We start from the raw sequence: 18,867 nt of genomic DNA on the forward strand, positions 1-18,867 counted from the left end.
TACAAACTAGAAATTCTCACAAATTTAGTAAATTTTAGATCCTCCTATACTCTGAGTAAAAAAAACATAAATGAGAGAGCTGTACATATATACTTGTGTCAATCTGTAATTAATACGTTAAAAGGCTGTCATTATTTCATTTCACAGGCTCCCTTCCCTTTGTTTGTTATAAGGGACGCATGAGAACCTGGCTCACCTTTTCTGTACCATTTTTATTATTTTATAAACCTCTTTCTCTCTTTGCCTGTGATTAACATCCTAATGAAACTGAATCTAATTTTTAGTGTCTCGTGTGGAAGTCTTTCTATGACACAGCTGTTGCAACCAATTTCTAGTAGTTCTGTATCCATTTGGAGAGGTAGTGGATAGACCCAATACAAGAATATGGAATCTAAATATATTCTGACATTCACAGGTTTTCTGTGTGTGCTGTTTTGGCTGTGACTATGTAGTGGGCAGGCACCATTATTGAGCTGCACAAATTATTTCCTTTTTAAGATTTAAAGAAACTAAGACCATTTTGCATGGACTATAGCATCCATGTGAAGAAAAGTATACAGGATAATTACCATAGCTTGACCCAATAGTGTAAAATGATAAACATGCACCTTCAATAGTATTGAACCAGCATCACTGAAATGACTCCTTGGCATAGTTGCGGAATCAAGTAGGCACTGCTTTGGATTTTCAAAATCTAATTGAGAGAAGTCCTCCCACATATGAAACATGTTACTTTAACTTAGTAATGCTAATATGCATGCATTCCATGTCTTTACAAGTAATGTTTCTATATGGCTATTCCATGTTCACAGATATGCCTGTATTTTAGTTAAATGACTCATAATGACTTACTATTTTTATGCATTAAGGGCTGGCTGGAGTATCAAAGATTTACTCTCAGCATAAACCTGTAAGGAAATATTTATAAAATATATTTCTTGCACCAGCAAGACTGAAAAGCAAACCACACTGCAAAAAATGAAAACTAATATACACTTTATATTTTTGTTGTTTCTTTAAAAAACAAACCAAGGTTGACTTTCCATTTAGCTCAGAGTGCATCTCTTGGAAGCCTTGTGTTTTGTTAACAAGGATGAACATTACATGCTCTTAGCTCCTTTTTGTCTTTGCAGCTAGTAAACTGAGTACTTTTGGACCTCTTCTTTACCATCATGTAGCGTTCCTGAATTCCACCTCCACAGAGTGTAGAACATTCTGTCCAAGCAGTCCATGGCTTCAGCCTACAAACTGAAAAAAGTCATTTGAGTAAGTTTTTAGTATTTCAGTCTAACCTACCTATCTCAGTGTAATTGTGCACACTTACAGCTTTTGCATCGAAGAGAGCATAGAGCCTAGTTCTTACAGTACGAATTAAGAAACCCTAGTTAAGTGTACTCAAGGTGCATTTGTCAAACACTGAAAAATGCTTTGCTTTGTTGCTAAACCTTTTCCTAGACTGAAATGCATGAACTGGAGCTGCTTACAAACTCCTGTCATGCAGAAAAGAAAAACAGACATAAGCATGCTGAAAAATGGTTTCACACTCACCTGGATATTGCTCACTATCTATATTTTTTTTTGCTTGTTCACTTCTCCTTTTCTCCCGGGCCTCTTTCCAGCGCCTTTTTTCCATACCTGGGCCTCTCAGGCATTTCCTGACTCGACATTTTGTGCGTTGGACAGTTTCTGGGCATGCTGTTCCTCCAAACTGTGGTTCTATTTTAATCATTCTCGTTCTGATCATGTGGCCCTTTCCACATGAGGTATTGCATTCGGACCACTGGGACCATTCAGTTAGTTCACAGTCAATGGCTGTAAAGAATGAGAAATGTTACATGAAAGCTGTGAGACCTAAACATAAGGTCAAGATGAAACATGCAGACGTGCCTAATGAGTTTTTGCACTCTGAACACAGGAAAGCAGCTTAAGCCCCCAGTCTTTTCAGCAAATGTTGTGAGGCTACACGTCAAATTTTTTGGAGTCCATTTCTAGTCAGAATTACTATTTGACACTTTCCTCAATTTCTTTTTCAAGAGTGGTGCTGGCAGATCACTAAAATTACCAAGAAAGTATAAATAATTCTTCCCCTGTGCTTTCTTCAACTCTCTCACCCATATGCCTGTTTTATAATGAAAAGCTGTTAAATACTGAGTTATATTCACAAAGAATCTGATGCCTCTGAGGTGTAAGCCTCGCTTTACTGGCTGTGTTATGCAATAAGCGAGATGTACTAAAAGCTTTAAAAGTTTTCATCTTTCAGCACTACTTAAAACTTACAGCCCCAGTGAATAATAATGAAAATGATATTTCACATAATTTAAGAAAAGCTGAATTAACAAACTGACTAATACTTTCTGTGAAAAATAATGTAATTTGTTTATAAATCCTCATAAACCAGCTGGCAACAGGACACTAAAAGCAATCATATCTTACTTGTTCAGCAGCGCCTTGGGCACTTCACAAGACTGCAAAGCAACTAGAAATTTGTATCACTCAAGAAAGGAGCAGATTTCAGTAGAGTAAGGTAAAAAAAAATCAATGCAGCTGTTTCCACAGCATCCAGTGGCTCATATGCATTCCTGGTTACAAAGGGATACGTAGATCAGTAAAAAAATCTATAATACCATTCAGAGATGTATCAAAGATGGAGCGAGCCTCTTTTGTGCTCTTTGCGTGAGCTAAAAGAACCACAGAGATGTTTTTAATTCTTCTTTCCTTCCTTCCTAGAACACACACTGCTTTTGAGTAAAAGAGAGGTTTTATAATTCTGACTTATTTACTACTAGGAAGGGCACAGACTGTTGCCTGAAGTTTGTAGTGTGTTAAATATGCAGAAACAGTATGCCGAAAGCAATATTGGTCATCAGCATAAGGTTCAGTAAGGCAAGCTGAAATGATGGTCATATTCAGTAAATGAAAATCCGCACTAATAATAATAATAATACTAATAATAAAAAGAAAAAAAAATCCATAGTTGCTATCCTGCCTAAGAGGTGATGCTAAAAACTGGTGATAGAGTTTTGACCCATAGACTTTGCCATTCATAATTAAACTTCTCTCTCCAGAGAGTTTCCCACACTTACGGCATTCGGGCAGCATGCACTTTTCTGCTTGTTCTAGCTCCTCATTGCAGTCTCCCAGCTCAGCAGCAGATTTCAGCATCCTTTGACGGGTTCGCATGCCCTTCCCACATGTTACACTGCAGTCACTCCATTCAGACCAAGGCGAGAGTAGACAGGGGATGGTATCTGATATGAAAACAAAAAGGTAATGAATTTTTATTGTACATAAATTATGAAGCTACTGCATTATTTTGAAAATAATACAGGTGGAAAATGTACGGCTTTATCTGTCATCAACCAATTATACTTTGTATACATTTGGACAAAATGAATCATAATCTGAATGATGTTGCTAGAGATGCTCAGAAAACACTATATTAAATTGAAAGCTTTGCCTCATTTTAATACCTTTTCTTTGCTGTCTTTATAGCCTATTTATATCTGCAGAATCCCAGTGCTCCTGGGAAATAAATAGTTTAAGAAGGTATGTTTCAGTCATGACTCCTATAAAAAATCTGGATTGTTAAAGTGGACTGACTGAAACTCGAGTTGATATAGTCTAAAATGTGATAATTCCACATTTTGTCTACCAAAAATCTTTTAAATTTTAATTCGTTGTCTTTCATGAAAATCTTAACATTTCTTGCCATTTAAACAATATGAATGATAGAATCATAGAATACTAAGGGTTGGAAAGGACCTTAAGATCATTTAGTTCAATAGTCACAGTAAGAATGAGATTGGCTGACCACATGAAAGGAGCACTTCAATTTCTGAACTGTTCATGAGCTAAAAGGAGAGCGCACTGTTTTATTATAGCCTTATGATTAAATATACCTCATATTCCATAAATCAGAGTTGCTTAGGTATGGTTTGCTAATATGCACATTGCTGTCTGGGTAATACAGTAATAGGATACTACTGAATATTTTTTCTCAACATTCTCATCCTGCTGGTGAAACTGGTACTTAATGCGCATTCCTTAGGGGAGCTAATTTTAAGAAGAACAAGAAAAAGCAGCATTGCTTCTTGTTTAGGTATATTATCTGTGTGATGGAGGAACATGTCAGAAATTATGCCTGTCTTTATAGCAGAGAAGAGAAACTCATGGACACTTACGGCATTCAGGCATCATGCATTTCTCTGCCTCTGTAGTTTCTGCCTTGCACATGGATCCATCAGCAGGAGTCATCTTGATCATTCTGTGTCGTCTCTTCATCCCTGTGCCACAGCTAGCACTGCATTCATCCCACTCTCCCCATTCAGTGACAAGGCAGCTGCTAGGGGCTATTTAAAATGGACAGACAAAATCATTCACTAGTAGAGCTTATATAAAACCATGGTTTGGGCAGTACTCCTGCTATTGGCTGGGTTTTACAAAGCCAAATAAAATACTTACAACATTCCTCATTTACAATACATTTCTCAGTTTCTTCAGTAGGCACTTTACACATAGAGCCATCTTCAGGGAATTGTTTTACATATCTCTCTCTAGATCGCGTTCCCATTCCACAGGAAACACTACAGGGGGACCATGTAATCCAGTCAGACATCATGCAAGTGGAAGCATCTAAAACACAGAGAACCATTTCAATAGCTAATATTAACAGAATTGCTGATAAATCTGTAGCTGCCTATTTGTGTGCAATGTCACTTTTATGCTGCCTCTCACATACTGTGCTTCCTTGATTGCTTACTTTGCTCCTTTCCTTTTTATTTCTGTGTGCTTTGTGCACCAAGATGAATCCAGTTTGTATTATTTAGCAATTAGTCCTCTTTGCTATAGCTCAAGTCACACTGCAGCAGCCAGTAGCTTTAAGAACTTTAAGGGAAGAGCAAACCCTACAAGAGGTTCTCCACTCTTTCCTCTTTATTACCTTCATCACTGCAGCCTGGACCCATGCATGGCTGAAAATCTTGGGTATCTGGGCAGGGCACACTGAGGTCCAGCTGAGCTTTAAGCATTCTCTGCCTCATCCTCTTGCCCTTTTCACAAGTAGAAGAGCTGCAAGCTGACCATGGGGACCAGTTTGAATATATGCAGGTCTCAGGGGTATCATCTGAAAAGTAAGAAAAGGCAGTGAATGTTAAAAGTAGTCTTCCATTTGGCTCTCTTTACCTGACTGGTGATTACTTTAGATGCTAGTAGGATACAGTCTTTCCTCCTGCATTCTATCTTCTCCATTTTAGCCCCCCACCCTCCAAGACTAATTGCCAACTTTCATTTAAAAAAAAATAAATTCAAATCCCAAAAGGCTTCTCTCTTTTATCACTTCCATTGTTACTGTCATCTTCCAGGAATGCATGCAGTTTCCTTTACTGCATGAGAAGGCTAATTGTAAATACCAGAAAAGATGAAAACCAAAATCACTTTTTGGCACTGAATAAGGCTTTTGCTCCTAAGTCAGTTTTGTACTTTATCTAAAAATGACAGTAGAAAATGGAACAAAATGTAAATTAGTACAGCACAAACTAATTTAAAATGTACCTTCTTCTTTTTCTTCTGGTGCTAGATCTGCCACAATATCGTCGATGTTATCAGGTACAATATTGCACTGCTCCCCCTGCAAAGGAATTAATTGTGTTACAGGAAACTTATACATGTATGCAGCGAGGGGGATTAACCCAGTGTACTGTGAGGCCCTATCGCATCTGCAGCACTTTCTTCTCTTCTCATGCTTATGCATACTTAAAACGAATCCCCAGATAAGCAGATGCAGTTATTACCACAAGCAGGAGAAATAATACATTAAGAAAGATTTAGTTCTTTTCTGCCATAATCTTTGTTTGGTGTAGGTTAAAGAGGGTAGATTTGGGGGGGGGGGGGGGTAGGATTGGTATTTCTTGTGTACGAAGTAGGGTGTTTTGTTTGCTTAAGAATGTTATATATGTGCATTATACCTTGCGTGCAATTCTCTCAATGACAACTCTGGCTACCAGCTTGATGGAGCCTCCTTCCGGGTCATAAAATGGACTTTGGGGATGATCTAAACTTGTAAGTGGTCTGATCTTTTCTTGAGGCACTGTAGGTTTGTTCGGAGACTGCAGTCAAAAAGAAAAAATAGTTAAAAAGAAACAAATAATTAATAATACAATTCATCTGCAGAAATTAAAACTTCTTCAGAATGTGAAATTGAGAAATTCCAATCTAAGATGAACTCAGTGCAGTTGTACTTAATGGTAAGGTGTTGGATTTTTCGTTGGAATTTTTATTTTGTCAGGAAGCACTTCTCTAACACTTTGGGGTTCAACCCTGAAGCTGGGTTCACAATAAGATGTGAGTCTTGTTGTGTGGTTAAACACAACTACATTAATAAAAAATATATATCCAGTATGCCTCCAGAGTTGTATTATAACTGGAGAAATTCCTTAGGTTCTAAAGAGACCAGGTCTGAAAGAAAAAAATCAGCTATCTTCTGTTACCTGAAAAGTGAGTATGTGTGGTGTTTGAGGCTGTGCCTCTTCTTGTCTACCATTAACTTTCTGTACTCTCTGTAGACTCACAGTGTAGGCATGCTTGGAACCTATGGAGACCTAACCAGTTCATGAATGTGACATAACTCATTTGGTCAAAACCAGGACTTTACCTGATGATGATGTGAATCTTTAGGACTGAGAAAGTGATGGAGACAGAGAAAATGTATGATTTTTAGAGCCTTGTAGTGATGAGAATCTCAGAGTTTCAAACACTGTAAGGAACAGTTAAGTTTTCTGTGCAAAACAGAATAGTTGGCATTGGAGTTGAAACAGTAGAAAAGGCGATAATGGCTGCTGGTGGCACACAGATGTGTATCAAAGGGTTTGGACACCTTGATACTTAGTTTTGAGCAGACTAAGTCATCCATTTATTAAGTAGATGAATGTAATAATATCCTAGGTGAATGTAATATTATCCATTAATAATAATGCTCAGGGAATTCAGACACAACAACCGACAGTAGTTGTAGCATCTGTCTAAATGACTTTTAATTCATTATGAACAAAATTTTTACAAGAGTAGTATAAAGGTATGTATGGCATTACCATGGATCAAATAGCACTAATTCTTCACCGATTAAGATAAACTTTATGTATTTAATATATTACAAATACCTCATAGCTAATGCCACTGTCTGTACCAGCATCCCAGGGTATTAAATCCTGAACGACTTTCTGAACCCAGCCACAGTCCTTGGTACAGAGGTCTTCAGCAGACAGACCCACGTTCCAGTCTGGACTGGGGCCAAGCATGGTGAGGAAGGACATCAGGTGCCGGTGACGATCGACAGAAAACTCAGCAGAGGGAGCAGCTCTCCTGCAAATTTGCCATAGCAAGACATGAATTTGTTTGCTGCTAGATGGAAATGAAACTGGTACTTCAGACTGGGAAATGCTGAACACTGGCACAATGCTGTTTGGTACGTAGAGATGGAGAAACAGGGTGGGGGGAGACAGCTGTTTGGCCCTGTCTAGTTTCAGTCTCCAAGTATCATCTGAGAAACAGCTCTGACATTGTTCAAGGAGATTTACAGTTTAATGGGTGAGAGAGATGTAGCAATAAAGAGCTGCAGCAGCTTATGTCTTAGTCATATAATAATAATAATAACAATAATAAAATAAGTAAAATAGCTGAGAAATACTGTGAGGGTTTGATTGCTGGAATACTTTTTACCCCCAAAAGAGAATAGAAATTCTGATGCCAAAAGTGCTTGGAAGTGTTACTTGCGTATTTTTGCAAGAAAGCACTCATTAACAGAGTTTTGGTGCTCAGCTGAGAGATTAATGGCCACTGCCAGCCCTAGAGAGTTCATCCAAATCTCCTGTAGGTTTCTACCAATGTATGTGAAAGAGCCCCTATTCATCCAGCCTTTGTCAGCTGTTCTCTTAGGAAGAAATCAAATCATGCTGAATCATGAAGTGCTCTGCAATGCTGACGAGCAGCTATCACATTCCTGTGCAGATGAAAAATAAAATCAGGCCTGAACTGGAAGTTCCTGTTCACAGATGAAAAGCTGGACCACTTCATGGCACCCTTCTGGTGAGCAACAACAAATGCAGAAGTATTTAAAATGTGATTTTGGCAAATCTGCTCTTCCAAATACTGGTCTGGCTGGTGTCAACACAGGTTTTCTTCAGTTACAGGACTTGAGCCAATACAGAGTCAAATTGAAGCCTGGTTCTTTTTGTGTTTTATGCTAAAACACACTGCCTTTTGAGCATCCAAATGCTTGAGTCCCTGTAAAAATGTAGCATTTCATTGGTCTATTTTTCCTAGTTAGAATCATAGAATAGTTAGGGTTGGAAAGGACCTTAAGATCATCTAGTTCCAACCCCCCTGCCATGGGCAGGGACACCTCACACTAAACCATGCCACCCAGTTCTTAGCATTCTCAGCATATTAGAAAACTGAACAGCCCAGAGATCGTTATTTTGAGTAGTTATCACAGTTTTAAATGTAAGATGTCTAAAAATTAGTGTTTCTAGCTCATCCTCAAGAGTCAAATGAAGAAGCAGGCATTTGCTAATGGGTGAAATGTTCTGGCCACTTCTGTTCCAGTGTTTCTAACTGCGTAAAGTCCTTAAATTAAGGACTCCAAGTAGAACAGCTTCTAAAAGAGATGACATTAATCCTCCCTTTCCCAGAAAGAGATGCTAAGGACTCAATGACTCTTTTTTTTTTTGTTCAATTGAACAACTTACCTAATGTAAAGTAATAAATAATGAATGATGGTATCAACTTCAATCTGTGAGTACAGTATCCTGATATATTTGTCAAGTACGTAGCAGTGATTAGTCTTAAAAACCCTGCCAGCTGACTTCAATTAACTAAAGGATTTACTGCATTACATGGGTTTCTAAGAATGCCCTATAGGAATTTTGTACTTGAAGCAATACACAGCAGAAATCAAAACAGTAAGAAATGTGTTTGCATACATGATCTTTAGATTAAGAATATGTCTAATATGGACATTGCAGATGCAGAATAAAGTCGCGGGTCAGCTCTTGCAGGGGAAAAGCAAAGGCCGTGTGGAGCTGCTCACTACTGCATCCAGCACCTGAGCTGATACTACTGAGTTGGTATGTATTGTGTGACACGACACTCACTGCTCTGTGCACATGTGTTCAGGAAAAACAAGAGGCAGATACAGTCATACCATTTAAAAGCAGAGGGTTGGCAATCACTTTAGACACATAGGAATGGAAAACTTTTGTCACCTGTTATTCTTGTGGTAGGCACATATAATTAAAGCTTTGAGTACTTTGTTAGGAAAGTAAATATTAATTGTGTTATTCATATGAATAAAAAATACTTGAGTAGTTAAATTAAACTCTATCAATATTGAAACTGTGCAAAGGAACACTTCAGGAGATGTGCTTTGCCTGCAAGTCTTTGCATGTGTTAAATTATATCAGGAGATCTGCAGCTTGCATCATTTTCCAATTTCAGAGCACTCTGAAAAAAAATTACCTATCTTCTGCTCCTTCTTTAAGAAAAATAGGTAGTTTTATGACCGTTTTACTGTATTTCATCCTGTAGCTGTTTAACAGAAACGTGAAGGAATAGAAGACGAATGAAGGCATGTTTTTTCTCTTTTTTCTTCGACTCTTGTTCAGACAATAATGAAGTATTTATATATTATCATAAAATGTATTTGTTATACTTGCTACTTTATGTGGTACCTGCAAGCAGTATGAATAATTTGAACCACAGATGTGTAATGTTACCCAACATTCAGAGTCCTTCTTGAGCTGCTGTAATTAAGGAGGAGAAATGGGCTGATCTAAGGCACAGTTAGTAAATACTACCTGGGCATAGGGGCAGGCACTGATTGGTCTTTTACAATCTTAAATGATCTTTGGTGGGTTTTATTTACTAGGGTTTTTAATGAAGTGACAGATTTCAGATGTTTCCATTCTCCACACGAGCAACAATTTATGAAGCTGGCAGGAACCTAAATCCTTCCCGGCATACCTCAACAACACATCAGGCTCAAGTGTCCTAAGATTTGCCTATGGATATTCTGAAGGAATCTAGTGATACTCAAGTGCATCCTAAACCTGACCTTTTTCATTTCTGTATTGTCAACACACCTGATGAAACAGGAATGTAGATCATCATCTCTATCTCTGCTTTCAATATAAGTATATATTATCATTTTAAGGCTCTTAAATTTTAAGAGAGTGTTCTTCTGTGACAGGTTGAGCATGTTTGGTAATGCCCACAGGAAAAGCCTAAAGTTTCCAACTGATGTGACTTTGCTGTGAGACCAACATGTTCCATTCCCTTTCACATATACATGCACAAAAACAATGGCAAATAGGAGTTGCAGATCAAATCCTAAACATCAGGTAAGTTCTAGGTGACAAGCTTGAGAGCCCCACAGGCCTAGGGAATCCTGCTTTCATTAGCTGAAGCAGACAGTACTTTTCCACTGTGAGCCTGATCCACCTTGCTCACAATTCCTGTCACATAGTACAGGGTGAGGAAAGTACCAGATAGTGTCCTGCACTCTAATGTTTTCCATTTTCTTTATTTTTATTCTATGTATGTTCTTTATCTTAGCATGATTTGGATCTCCAGCTGTAGGGATGACACATACTGAGCAGCACAAGGAAATGCTCTTTTTTTTCCCAAGGGTTATTGTTGGTTGGTTGCGTTTGTTTCTGGTTTTATATGTATATGTTTCTGTGGTGTTTTGTTTTTTTTTTAAAGCTGAAAGAACACAAACAAGGTTTTGCTTTACATGCTTTTCCCCTAAGGGACAATCTAGTTGCTATCACTGCTGGGGTGGGTGGTTAAGAAAGCCTTTGACAAGCCAACAGAAACCTCAACCTGCTGCAAGATGTGGTTTTGAGTGTTGAACCAATAGTGTTGTGTTTTATCGATATCCCCATACAAGGTAATGGAGCTCACACAAGGAAGGTGGATAGAAATATTGAAAATAATATTTTCAGGATGTAAAACTTTTAGGTTACTTTTGATTTAATATTTGATTAGTATAAAAGAAGTAGAAAAAGGCAGCCTGAGCATGTACTCTTTGTCTCTATGACAGGAGCTAGTTCAACAAATTAGACTATTTATAGAGTTTTGGAATCAATGTGAATTTTACTTCCTGGATGCTGTGTGTACTACATTTGTGTAAGACAGACATTTGCCTCACCCATGCTTAAAGCCTATTATGTAAGGACAGAGCTGAATGGAACTGCTTCACAGTTATCCACGTTCTGACTTTGGCGGTAGGTACAAAATAATGTTGTCATTAAGTGAGCGTATTTGACAGGAGAGGGTAAAATACTGATCGTTACGATGGTTCTTTGAAATAAAATTCTGCATCAGTTATTCTTCTACATTTTATGCTGGGGAAAAAAATCTAATTGATTTCATGGATTTAATAACTCTACGGGGTACATGGTAGTTTGAAATAGCATGTAATTCTTCAGGTTTCTTCATAGAGCTATATTAAGGTGTAATCACATCCTAAGCCCATTTTTAGAGTCTGGATACCAGGTTCCTTTGAATATGCCAGGATCTGATCTCACTTGTGCTAAGGCTAAACTAAGTAGCCATTTCAAATAGGAAGAAAAAAGTCAACACGCAAGAGAAGCCCATCTAAGTCTGATGCCTGTTTGAGGTTTAGTGTCAGTTCTAGGCGGCACTGAGAATGTGAAAACGCTATTATTTTAAGCAGAGAGTTTAACTCATAGACCATGAAAACTGCATATTTTAGGGAAATGGTAAATTAATGCCTGTTATACCTCTAGTCAGCAAAAGTGACATCATCCTTTCTGAGAGGCTTACACTGCATCTCATATACACTTCCCAGGATGAACACTATTTATTCATCTGTAAACCCTTTTGCTATTGATACAAACAGTTATAAGCATGGAAACACATTTCACACCCCTGAACTTCCAACTCTGCACCTTCTGCCTACCAGCAGCACCTACACAACATCTGTTTTATCAAAAAAACTTTAAAATCATAACACCCTGAAAAGTTTACTAGTTTCAAAGAAAAAAGAAGAAAATTAACATCTAAAATTAAATCTAAAATACTACTCTCATAGAAGTCTACAACTAACAGAACTAATTTGATGGCATATTTAGATGCTGTATTATTAAGTATACTATTTAGGAAATGATGCAAAAGAATTAGGACCATTACATGGACAACAAAGTTTTGTCCACATGTATCAACACTTGAACATGGAAACAGAATTTCAGAGTTGCACAGAGGAAGGGGAGAATCCTGTTTAAGTTCTGCTTAAATGCAGGGTGGGTAAGCATTTAACCTAATGAATAATTTAAACATGTGCATGCTCCAAAAGAGCTGAGGAAAACAAAACTGCAATAAAATGAACACTGAGTCAATGAAATTTTTCTGACATCCATATGAAAAGCTGAAAAGCACTTTAATGCAAAGATGTTTTTGTCTCTGAGCACCTCAGAGGAGGGGATAGTAAGAGTTTAGCTATTTATTTCACAATGAAAGAGCAGACCAAGCCACAAATAATTTTTATGTGCTAACCTTTTGGACTACAAAAAGGCCTGCATAAGAAACTTAAAATGAGAATGTTGCCTATAACCAGGTAAGAGATGGATATATAATTGCATACAGCACTAAGCAATTATGTTATTGCCACTGACATAAAAACCACAGATCAGAACAAATGCTGCTCTAAAATCATATTAATCTGTGTATTTTTAAAAAGCATTACAAAAGGAAGGGACTTTGGGCAGCACATCTTTCAGACGTTTTCAAATTGTCATCTAAACATACCTGGATTGCTACTTTAGATAATAATAATGTATTTTTCATTACTATACCAGCTGTTTGATTTAATACCTTCAGAGTAGGTACACCCTAATGATACAATTAACAAACATGAACAGGCTTTCCTCACCAAAAAAAAAAAAAAAAAAAGTGTAAAAAGTTAAATCTGGGATGTCTCAAGCTAGAATTGCGGTTTCTTGTGTACATGTTCTGTGCAGATTGTCACAAACCAGTTAGGTGTGGTTATCCCACATGGTGCTGGTGACATTTGCTTCTGTTTAGAATAACTTTGTCACTTCTTAGATCACTTACTGTGCACTTACATTCAAATCATGTTTCAGGAATCCTTTTGCAATATATGACATCGCTGTGTTTTACCAGGGCCAGGCTGACTACAAAGCCAAAAGACTCTAACTGTACATAATCCAGGAAACTCTCTTCTTCAGTTCCTAGGAAAATTGAGGCTACAAATTGCGCAGAGTAACTACAGCTGTCTTTACAAAGGAAATACTATGGGATGTTGTAAAAGCACTGTTGCTTTGTATCACCTCTTCACCTACAAAACGCTGACCATGCTCTCTTTTTCCTGGGAAACAGTGATGAAAAATCAGTTCTTAGACCCAGCATAAGAAAAATACCAGCCAGCTTTCTGATCTTTTTCTTTCCCATTAACAATATCAGATAAACAGCATAGACTTACTTATCAGACTGCTTTAGCAATGAAACCTGCTTTGCTATCAATTTATTCTCAATATTAGATTACAGCAAATATTTATTTTTAACACAAATTGCTTATGAGGCTATTTATTGAAATAGCTGCAAAATGTACATACTCCTTTAAATCCCTTTAAATGATTTTAAAACAGTATTGTCAGGCATTGCAAAATCATTTATTTAATGAGTAGCAAAAAACTCAGAATTGCATTTTACATTCCCTTGGTCCTGTTTTGTCACTGACAATGTCCAACCCCTCACCATCTTTGTTAAAATGATACACATACTATTTCATTCAGCATCTATACCCATCTAACCTACACATGCCTTTTGGTGTCTGGAGATGTGAACTAGAGTAAATGTTTAATTACCATTTCATTCATAACAATGCAAGAAGATAACAGTTGGAGGAGTTTGAAAGTTTGCGTATAGATTTCTGTTCGCTACTAATTTAAATGGCAAATCATTCCCATTACTTGGTGAGTACTTACACAAGAATGAGGAGTTAGGATTAGTAACTAGACACATATAATTGCATGAAAAAAAGCATACGTGATTACTCATGAAATTATAAAGGGAAATGATTTTGACTCCAGGAAAGACCACAGATGGTTAAGAAATAATCATAAAACAGTAACTGCCAATGAGAGGAACATGTAAAGAAAACAAAAGCAAGGGTAGAATGGGATGAGTAAGTTTGATTTAATTGGATGGCCATTAATTTCCATGAACAATTAGTATCAAGTTCTAGCAGTGACTGTTCTTAGTTAAACCTTTTCTATGCTGTAATACCCAACTTCTTTCCTTGCCTAGTGACATTTGAATTTGAAATAGAGAGAAAAGAAAGCAAAAGATAAGTGAAAGTGGGACCGCCATATGTGCTTGCTCTGACAAAAAAAAAAATCGATACAATTTTTTTTCCTTTTCCAACAAACACAGATGTTCTCCCTTACCTTTTTTTTCTTAAGGCGTGTGTCATTCCATCTGTCAAACAATGAAGTTTCCCTAAGTCTCAGTAATACATATAACACTTAAGACACCATTTTTTTTTATAAGCATGATGTAGTCTTGTGATTAGTGTTTCTCAGTCAACACTTAATGAATGTGTGTAGCTATAAATGCAAAGACTTGGGTGAACGTGGTACTTTACAATAGCATGTGACGTCATGCTAGGAGAGGTAGAAATTTGCAGCTATCTCTAGTCCTGTTTTCTGTGAAAATAAGATACTCTGTTCTTTTTACTCTTAAATGGAGCTCACAGAGCTACTAAAAGAGACTAACCAAGTTGCAAGGGCAGTGTATGGTGCTGGGTTTAGTCATTCTTGTAATGTTCCAAAGATGTTAATAGAATTAAAATTCATACAATTAAAGCTTGTTTCTTATATTAATTATTGTTGTGGTTTAAATCCAGTCAGGTAATTCGTTCACTCACTTCCCCCCCTTTCTTGCCCTCCCCCTGCTCTCGGAGGGATGGAGAGGAGAATTGAAAAGAATGCAACTCCCACGGGTTGAGATAAGAACAGTTTAGTAACTAAGGTATAACACAAATCACTACTGCTACCACCAATGATAATAATGACAAAGGAAATAACAAGGGAAGAGAGTACAACACCTCAGCACCAGCCGACCGATAACTTGCCCCCCCCTCAGCCCGACCAAGCCCCGACCGATACCTCCTCCAACCCTGCAGACTCCCAGCCCTTCCGGCTAACTCCCAGTTATATCCTGGGCATGACGTGCTGTGGTATGGAATACCTCTTTGGTCAGTTTGGGTCAGGTGTCCTGTCTCTGCTTCCTCCTGGCTTCCCCTCCTCCCTGGCAGAGCATGAGGCTCACAAAGTCCTTGGCCAAACCAAAACATCCTTGTTATCAGCTCTGTTCCCAGGCCTAAAGTCAAAACACTGCACTGCACCAGCTACCAAGGAGGAGAAACATGACTGCTACTGCTGAACCCAGGACAATTATCCAAACATATACATGCATTTTGAGCTCAATCATACCCAATCTCAAATCTAGATGAATTATAAAAACTGGTAAAAGTTCAAATTATTTTGTGTGGATTTTTACAATGTTTTCTCTGAGATTTACTTCAGTTAGATCTTTTGGCTTTGGTGAAACAAATATTTCTGCTTTTTTGTTAAAATTTAGAATTTTTATTTTAAAAATCTAAAACCACTAGGAAGATTTTCTGTTTTCAGTGTGAAACCATAAATTTACTGTTTGGGTCCAAGTTTTATGTGAAAGCTTTCAGTTTGAAGTCAAAGCCTTTTAACAAAAGTGGTTTGATTAGCTTTAATGCATAAACTGCCCATTCAACATAAATTCCTCCTGCACACAGCTCTCAGGAGTTTACTGCCACTTCTATCAACCTTTTGAAGTACTTCAAGTCAAGTCCTACGAACAGGGATCACCTTGTGGTTTAGGGGAGATGGTGGTCTTTAAGACGGTGCATCAACAGTGTAGAGGAATGATACAAAGCAGGAAAGAAACATATACCACAGGGACTTTGCTGACCCAAAATAGAGTTTAAATACTAGCCAAATGCAAAGCTGGATCACTCAGGATTGTTTCATACTCCAGACAGACTTATGACTTATGTATTTATTTGTCTTCACATTATCAAAAGTCGCGCCTGACTTTTTCCTTATATATGTTTGGATTTTTTTTTTTATATCAGATTATCCTTTATCCATTACTATTTCTGATCAGACTGCAGTATTAGAATTCTTCTATTTCCGACAATATTAAACTTCACTGGATCAATCCCAGCTATCTATAAAATCATAAAGAAGAAAACAGCTGAACTAGACACACCATAGTGTTGCCATAGAGACAGCGCTCTGTCTCCCCTTCTCATTTCTCTCATTTTGTATACAAAATCCCAAACTTTGGAAATGCTTCCTAGTACTGTAATGACATTTTGCATGTAAGGAAACTTCATTTATATCTGCATTGACAGATAATAGTTTTTACACCATTTTAGGATTGACAGAACAATATAACAGTGGGAGATAACAAGAGAGATAAGGAATTGTGGGGAAAACAAATCTCCAGAGATTTACGGGAATAAAAAGTAAAGACAATGCATGTGCTGTAGTGCACTACTGAAATAAGATGTAACCATGCAACAATACAAATACATGCTTTCCAGAATTTGGGTGTGGGGGTGTGTGTGTGTGTAAGGGAGAAGGAAACAACAAAAATCTTTGCAGACTATCATTACACCCTAGCCCTGGGGCGCATGTCATCAAACTACTGAAATTAATGTGGCTTTTAGTTAAAAGGCTCAAACAGCACACTCACACTGGTAAAAATTACACTTAAAAAGCACAGAGCTACCAGAATATGATTTTTATGGCTGTCTCTTTGCTGTAGTAGGTACCATTGACTGCCTGGAAAGTTCTGCAAGGACTTACTGTTACTACCACGCCTTATGATTAACGATTTTTTTAAACGTTTAAACCCAGAAATATTATTACACCTGTTCCCTTGTGAGCAGTTGACCAAAAAAAAATATATTTTACTTAATGACAAAGCCTTTTCATCAGTAATGAATAAGAAATACTTCGTGAGAAAACATTTTTTTCCATTTAGGACTATAACAAGAGATCTCATCCAAGAAATTGAGCACAAAACACTGAACAAGACACTGAACAAGACAGATACTTACTTTAACCAATGCGCTTGCATTTCTTCCACAATGCAATGTAGCAGATTTGATAATGTAATGTATTTTGCCTTGAAGAACTGTCTTCTTTTGCCTTTGTTACATTTCCTATGAAAACTCTTACTTTAAAGAATTACTTTCTAAGAAAATAGGTTGGAATTTGAGCATTTCTTAGTTTTAGAACTTCAAGATATGTTTCAGGGTTTTTTTCCTACTTTAATGTAAGGAAAATAAAATTTATTGTTGAATGCCAAAAGAATTACTGTAAATTCAGGTCTTGATTACTTCTTGCAAGAGTAATACCACTGGCCATGATAAGTGTGCAAATGCCAATTTGCATTAGCTGCTTTCCTCCAGTTCTTCCTGCAGTTTCACCAAAGTACCGTACTTTTAAAAACAGTTCTGCCTTCCAAAAGGCTTCTATCAAAACATATTTCCCCATCAGTCTGCACTCTGCATTCTGATTGTTCTTGCTGCATTTCATGGGCTTCTACTCTGGCTTTCACAAAGTTTTTGTTTACCTCTTTATGCTTTACATGGCATCTCAAATAAGGTCAGTTTCTGCAGAAATAATGAGCTACCAGATGTTAACAAGTGATCAGGGGAATACTGAGATCTCTGTACAATCATTAAACTTGGTCAGATGTGGATGAGTTTTTCAAGTCAGTGATTATCAAGTCATTTTTCCAAAAGATGACAAAACAAGCCCTTCATAGTTAAACAGCTATTATAAAATCCTACACATAACTAAACCATTGTATTTTTCCCCTAACTTAGCATGAAAATTTAAATCTGAATTAAACCAACTGAAAACAAGGTATTGTAATCGATATCCTACAAGGTGAACTACAAGTGATACACAATGTTTCCCTCATCTTGCACTTGTTACAAAAATGAATCCATTGTTTACATTCACCCAGACAAGAAAATTATTGAACATGCTATTTCCCTCTATTCAGGCACATCCTGAAATCACTTTCTATTATTCTGTGCCAGCACTGAGCTGTAATGTGCAATAGCACTGAGCAGCATCCTGTATGAGTGCAGAGAGATACCTATGGGTGGTTGAGACGAGGGTTGCCTTTCTGAGGTGAATTTCCCTCTGTGCTTTGGGTCTCATCCCAGAGCAATCTCACAGTGCTGACCTGATTTCCTTCCAATCAGTCTAGGCTGGAACTTTTCCCCTTCACTCCCTGTGCCAGCAGACAGCCACACTCCATGCAACCATCACCCAAAGCAATTGCCCATCCCAAAATGTGTCACTTCCTCACAGCACTGTTTCAATCTACAGTTCTGCTCCTCTTGCAGTGTAGGTAGCTATTCATTATGAATAGTCTCCATAGTTATAAGTACATACACTACAGAGATCATAATGCTTTCACTGCAGAATTGAAGTAGGGTTTTAAGTTTAGACAAGACATACCTCACACAAAATTGGTTTTAAATATTCCCATAGTGTCTATTTAAGGTAAAACATGGGCCATACAATACATTACAACTGTTATTCTTATAAAAGCATATGTGTACTTGGGGAGAGCCACTTGGGGATTTAAAATATATTTTCAAGCATCTCAAAATTTAAATGCACTCATCTGTCAAGAGAAAAGCACAGCATAATTCTTCAGCAAAACATTCATATATTTTCTTTTAGAATAACATAGATCCAGTGA

The 18,867-nt window shown here is 37.4% G+C and overlaps 1 protein-coding gene across 1 annotated transcript in view; it reads right to left on the reverse strand.

The window, feature by feature from the left end:
• Positions 1-979: 979 nt before the first annotated feature.
• SPON1 (spondin 1) overlaps positions 980-18,867 on the reverse strand; it is a 194,061-nt gene continuing 176,173 nt past the window's right edge. Inside the window, exons 8-16 of the mRNA XM_057410951.1 lie at positions 7,155-7,356; positions 5,964-6,104; positions 5,551-5,626; positions 4,940-5,122; positions 4,462-4,632; positions 4,182-4,349; positions 3,084-3,248; positions 1,549-1,812; positions 980-1,248 (exon numbers count right to left, since the gene is read on the reverse strand). Of these exons, the coding sequence (XP_057266934.1) occupies positions 1,085-1,248; positions 1,549-1,812; positions 3,084-3,248; positions 4,182-4,349; positions 4,462-4,632; positions 4,940-5,122; positions 5,551-5,626; positions 5,964-6,104; positions 7,155-7,356 (1,534 nt within the window). The 3' untranslated portion in view covers positions 980-1,084. The remainder of the gene's footprint in view (positions 1,249-1,548; positions 1,813-3,083; positions 3,249-4,181; positions 4,350-4,461; positions 4,633-4,939; positions 5,123-5,550; positions 5,627-5,963; positions 6,105-7,154; positions 7,357-18,867) is intronic.

This window comes from Pezoporus wallicus, unplaced genomic scaffold, assembly GCF_028554395.1.
Source record: "Pezoporus wallicus isolate ANWC-B61680 ecotype Strahan unplaced genomic scaffold, APGP_CSIRO_Pwel_v1 contig_5958, whole genome shotgun sequence".
Taxonomy (NCBI): Eukaryota; Metazoa; Chordata; class Aves; order Psittaciformes; family Psittacidae; genus Pezoporus; species Pezoporus wallicus.